The sequence below is a fragment of the Juglans regia genome, chromosome 4 (genome assembly GCF_001411555.2).
Source record: "Juglans regia cultivar Chandler chromosome 4, Walnut 2.0, whole genome shotgun sequence".
NCBI classification, from domain to species: Eukaryota; Viridiplantae; Streptophyta; class Magnoliopsida; order Fagales; family Juglandaceae; genus Juglans; species Juglans regia.
Genome location: NC_049904.1, coordinates 15,384,792 through 15,390,701, shown reverse-complemented (window position 1 = coordinate 15,390,701; position 5,910 = coordinate 15,384,792). Strand labels below are relative to the sequence as shown.

The window sequence follows — 5,910 nt, the reverse complement described above, 5'->3', positions numbered from 1 at the left end:
ACATCACCAACCGCATCCATTTTGAACTAAATCCCATCTGTTTCATCACTTCCTCAAGAAATCTCCACTCTATCCTATCATAAGCCTTGCTCATATCCAACTTCAAAGACATAAAACCATCCTTTCCACTTCTCTTCCTCCTTAGAAAATGAGTCATTTCATAAATTGTCAGTTATTAATCTACCAAGAACAAAAGCTGTTTGTGAAGGTGAGATAATGACAGGTAAGATTCTCTTGAGTCTATTAGCTAGAATCTTTGAAATCAACTTATAGACAACATTACAAAGGCTTATTGGCCAATAATCAGACACTAACTTAGGCTTTTTTTTTTTTCTTTGGTATCAAGGTCACAAAAGTGTGGTTAATGTCAGTTGGAAATTGATCACTATTACGAGCATGAAGTACTGCATTAGTGACATCTTTACCAACCACAAACCAGAATTTTTTATAAAAGAGAGGAGCCAGACCATCTAGTCCAGGTGCCTTTATTGGGTGCATCTCATTTAAAGCCAACTTCACCTATTCCACTGTAAAGATCATATCCAGTTGTTCCACCATATCAGTTGTTAATCTGCCATCTAGTCCTTGCAAAAAATCCATGCTGCCAAGATCATCAGCAGCTTTAAAGAGAGTATTAAAATATTCGAGTATGGCTGCATCTCTTCCTTCATCAACTTGCCATCTTTGCTTCATCTTGTAAATACATTTTTAATCAAAAATACTATAAGGCTTTATGAAGACACTATAAACTTGGTGGAGTTAGAAACTGGTTATTTTCAATAACTCTCCCACCAAGCTCTAATAACTAATATTAGGGATAAACAACCATGCAGTTTAGTTTTGATCTAGTGATTGTTACTTAGATTGAAAAATAAATAAATAAATTCGAGGATCCAAATACGGGGTTCACAAATGTGCAAAGAAATCTATAAGTTTTCTCAAACTCAATTCTTTGGGTGTTAAAAGACATGTATGTGTAAGAAAATGAGTTAGAAAGAGTACCTACAATTAAGCTCTATGCCAACCCTAATCTAGAGGCTGACTGAAGTGAAGGTCATCTAGAGGCCTAATATCTTGTTAACTTACAAGATTGAGAACAAATCTAATCCCATGTGTGTTTACATGGGATTAGATTAAAAAGTATCTTATATTTGAATTTCGCTTTTCCTAAATTTATGAATTGTTACGAAATAGTTCGCTAGAAGCACACAACACGATCAAGAAAACCTAGTTGCATCGAAATGTACAAGGTTTATAAAACCCAATTAATTTTTGAGTTTGTTTTGAGCCAAATCGTTTGATGATGCATGATTTTCAAATTGTCTTGGGCATTATGTCAACAATTACATGTTTCTTTCTTATGAGAGAAAACCCCTTTTGTGACATAATGTGCCTATTAGCCTAAACAGTTTTCTCTCGTGATACATAAACCATCACCTAGTTGATCTTTGAATCATTGTATTCTTAAGAGTGCCAGTGAGTTCATTGGTATATTGGAGGTCTTAGTTTCTTTGTGGGAAAAATTATAAAGATCAGTAATATTAATTGTTGAATAATTTTTATAGGGTTTGGCTTGCCTCTGGTTGTCTAGTAATGGAATATCTCCGTTGGATTTTACAACATCACAAGCTTTCCAAATATACCGTTGTTGGGCATATTTTCACCACCCCTGGGCCCATAAAAAGCCCACCAAACTGGAGCCCATTCAAATACAACAAGAAGAAAAAGTAAAGCATGCCAGCCAATACTTAAAAGGAAATGATTTATATAGTTTGCTATTCATATTACTAGCTTAACAATGACATTTAATAGATAAATGTGCCAATGTTATGGATTTTATTTTATATGTAATATACTCCAAAATATGCTTGATATTTTATTTTTTTAATTAACAAATTTAACCATTCCGCTAAAACCCCAATTTCTTTGGATGATACGACATACAATCAGGATTCTTAATATAGTTAAATCTAAGAATCTAAATCATTGAATTCTGTCCCAGTTGTATAATGTTTGCTATATATATATATATATAGGACATAGGAAGATCATTGTCATAGAACGGCAGCAACAACCGAAAACAGTATCTAACAAACCATTTGAATATGACGAGGGCCCATAAAAAGAAAGATAAAAACAAGTCAACCTCGGCCACCTAAGCCGGACCACACGTGAAAGACAATATCCAAGATCAGGAAGCTTCATTGCTTCTTCCAAAGACAGAAGAATCAAAACCACAAACAACCTACCCCCACCCAATTATTAAACAAATAGGGAGGGGCGACAAGAATATCACGGAAGATAAACCAACATTACTTGACATTATCTCAATGCAGCACAGCCCTACCAATCCCAACTTCCATTTATGCATCAAAAACCATAAAATAATATGCATCATATATGTTTCTGCATTCTGGCTGGTGAATCTAATTTCAGGGCGGCCGCAGGCCGAAAAAGAAATGCATACACACTTGGATACTTCACCAGTAAATCCCCATAAGATACAATTTCTTTGGGAAGTAAATCATAGATTCAGAGCATGCGCTGATAACCGGCTTTTATAATTTACACATCTGATATGTATGCAATGGGAGATGGGCAGCCAGTATTAGATTTCAGCTTAAGAAAGCTGATGCACCATTCTTCAACTGTATAAGATGACATCATAAGTATTAATCAACAAGTGTATGTTATCATCTTCAAATATTGAAAGGCAAGTCACTTGAGAAGTAGAAGAATATCTTCAGCACACCACATGAAGTAACAAGTATGTTGTGTAACAAGGAAATCACAGCTGGACTGGAACTTGGAACTGTAAAAACTAACTACAATATGCGTAAGGAGAACTGCCCCAGATTTCAAGGTTTTAGAGAAGCTCGGCATCCTGAATCTTGGAAAAGCAATTTTCCTTCCTAGACAATTCAACAATCTGACTCCCCAATCTCCATAGCAAGTGACATTCAAAGAGTTCTCCAATGATAGTCTACCGTCTACTGCAACTTCAGCGAGGGCATGCAGCAATATAACCAAACAGTTGTGCCCCCCCACCCCAAAAGAGAACTGTAGATGCAAAGTGTAGGGGTTTAGTGTAGCATCGGATAGAAGAAAGAAGGCTACAAAAGAGATTCAGAAGCTAACCAAGTTGAACTGTCCATTCAGCGAAAAAACGTACAACTGTCTACTACATCCTTGCAACGATATTATAAGCATTATTGTTTATAACTAAAAGAAAATAAGGCAGATTGTGGAGCTAGAGTAAGTAAGGTAATTGTTCGTAATTGCAGAGGTTGAGTACAAGCACCCCAATATGAAAAGTACACATCCAAGAACAATCTCCATGAATTGTACGTAAGCATGGTCAGCATCTACAATGTGACCAAATAAATCTGATATCCAATGAACCTTACACGGTGTTATGCATGTCGAAGAAAACATAGGCAAGAAAATAAAAATCCAGTATGAAAGCAAAAGAATCTGGTCCGGTGAGCATTTTGAAATGAAATCCTACATCAAAAGAAATATCATGTTTCAGATTTGAAGTGACCATGTAACCCGAAAATAAAGGAATAGCAAAAGCAAAATAAGTCTTACTGATACGAATCCCTTCAATACACAAAGCTTCTTTCACCAGATAACTCTGTATAATAATGACATCATAACTAATCATACTTAGCAGAAGAGAAAAATTCAATAAGCTACTAGAATGTCAAAATACATTCTGAAATGCAATCACTGTCCCTTAATCTTGAGCCAACATAGTTCTGAATTCTTGCAATTTTGTTCAGCTTTTATCCAAGACATATCAGAAGAATAGTAATGAGAAATACAAAAGGTTTTAAGAGCATACAGCAGTTTGTAAGACACAAGTGCTGGCGATGACCGCTCTTAACTACAAAGAACTGAAATTAAGCATCTGGCCAGCCAAGCTAATAAGCTTCTAGGTTCATACTATCTCATCTCACTTTTCAGGGAACGAAGACGACAGCTAGAGATTTACTTCCCGCATTTGAGCTGGTTGGCTTCCCAGGAAGGCTGGTTCATCCTATTTCGGGTAATAGAATGCTGCATTGTAGCTAAATAATTATGGCTGTGGATATATAGATTTGTGTAGTTAAATTGCCGCTATTTGAAACTTCCCCAAAACAGGTAACAAAAGAGCTAACCATTCATTTCATCTTTATTTCACAATGTACAAGATACAAAAGAACCATGCCCCCCTTCCCCCCGCAAACAACAACCACCCACCCACCATCATAATCTAATCGGTTTTGTTTGTACAGAAACTATTCAACAACGTTCAACCAATTAACCAAAAAACCAACTCACCTCCAAAGCGATCACAACCCCAACTCTATGCCCGCAAAATCGAATTTTCCGACAGCAAATTCACCGCATCGACCCTCCACTCAGAACCCGAACCAAACTGGAAGCGTTTCGCCTAATCTTCTCATTATCACCCTCCACAAAGCCCATACAAAGATCCAGAACCCCTTCGCTCCTCGCCTCCGCGCACATTTCTTCGCTATGGCAACAAAGCGAGTTCAGCGTTAACAAAGCATACTCAATCCCTCTCGAGTTCCCATTCTTGACCATTCTCACCAAAACCATCACACACCCATTGAACCTCTCCATTGCCTCCCTCCCTTCCTTACTTTTCGCCAGAAGACCCAAGACCTCCACGGCTCTCTCAAGCCCCGAGTCCGCAATTCTGATCAAAATGGGTACCGATCCACACTGCACGGCTCGTCTCCGGTTATCGGGAAAAGAACATAGGGCGTAGAGCGCCGTCGCCGCCTCCTTCTTCCCGCGGCCTTTTCCGTCACGAAGAAGCAAAACCAAGGCTCGTATAGCATATGGGTATGCTCCAATCGTGGCCTTGTTCACCTCCACAACAGCTAAACTTGTTATAATCGTAGCCGCCAGGGCGCGCGAATCAGCCGAGCCGGTTTGCAGAGCGGCAACTATTCGCGAAATCGCGCCCTCGGCGACGAGACCCACTTTGTTATCGTCGTCGAGGCTGAGATTGAGCAGCAGAGAGAGCGACTTCTCTTGGAGACTAGAGTAGTCGGAGGCGGCGCAGTTGAGGACGGCCGAGACGGCGCCAGCCTCAGTGATTCTCCGTCGGAAGGCCGAGTCGCGCTTGGAGAGCTTGGTGAGTTGGTCGAGAGAGTCGAGCTTGGAGTCGAGACAGGAGGAGGGGGAGGCGAGGTTGGAGATCAGGGCCTGGGGCTCGGGGTAGGGTTGAGGTTTTGGAGGGAAGACGAGGGCAAAGTTGGAAATGAGGCTGCGGAGGGCGTGGTTGGGAATGAGGGAAGGGTTATCGGGGAGGGGCAGTTTGGTAACTGGGCAGGAGCGGTGGCCTGCGTCCAGCCACCGCTGGATGGATGGACGATCGAAGGTGTGACCCGATGAGAGGATAACCGGGTCAGACATGATCTCGAGTGAAATCGGGCACTTGAAATCGTCCGGGAACTGAGTCGCCATTTTCCTCCGCTCGCAATCCTTTTGTGTGCGCCCTCTTTCAGTCTTTCTTTCTTTCTTTCCTTTCCTTTCTGTCACTTTGTTTGGAGGAGGGTTTTCATGGGGTTTTTAAGTGGGAAGACCTTTTCGCGAGCCTTGAAAATAACAAAAAATTATATTAAATTTAGAGATATGTTTATTTTTTTAGAAAATTAAATTAATATTATTTTCTAAATTAAGATCCGATCAAAATATTTTTATCGTATCTCATTTTATATTATTATTATAATTTTTTAAAATTTTTATATAAAATATAATAAATAATTTTATTTTTTTAATTTTAAAATAATAATAATATTAAAAAATAATATTCTAACAATATTTTTTTAACTTTTATCTTTCATTTAAAAACCTCTTATATCATACATGAATCCAAACTAACTTCTAAAA

The 5,910-nt window shown here is 38.9% G+C and overlaps 1 protein-coding gene across 6 annotated transcripts; it reads right to left on the bottom strand.

The window, feature by feature from the left end:
• Positions 1–2,579: 2,579 nt before the first annotated feature.
• On the bottom strand, positions 2,580–5,574 carry LOC108983467 (U-box domain-containing protein 8). Of its 6 annotated transcripts, XM_018955106.2 has the most exons (3): positions 4,327–5,574; positions 3,592–3,637; positions 3,067–3,504 (listed from the first exon to the last, which is right to left on the bottom strand). In XM_018955106.2, exon 1 carries the CDS (start codon positions 5,482–5,484, stop codon positions 4,387–4,389), a length of 1,098 nt encoding a protein of 365 aa, XP_018810651.1. In that variant the 5' UTR covers positions 5,485–5,574; the 3' UTR covers positions 3,067–3,504; positions 3,592–3,637; positions 4,327–4,386. The 6 variants fall into 6 exon arrangements, with proteins under 6 accessions (XP_035545468.1, XP_018810650.1, XP_018810651.1 ...); XM_035689575.1 differs by lacking the exons at positions 3,067–3,504; positions 3,592–3,637 and adding an exon at positions 2,580–3,060 and having other exon boundaries at positions 3,848–5,574; XM_018955105.2 differs by lacking the exons at positions 3,067–3,504; positions 3,592–3,637 and adding an exon at positions 2,580–3,060.
• Between the last annotated feature and the right edge of the window lie 336 nt (positions 5,575–5,910).

What these genes read in the sequence shown, in the direction of transcription:
- LOC108983467 (XM_035689575.1), bottom strand. Translation starts at nt 5,484, where the DNA reads ATGGCGACTCAGTTCCCGGACGATTTCAAGTGCCCGATTTCACTCGAG.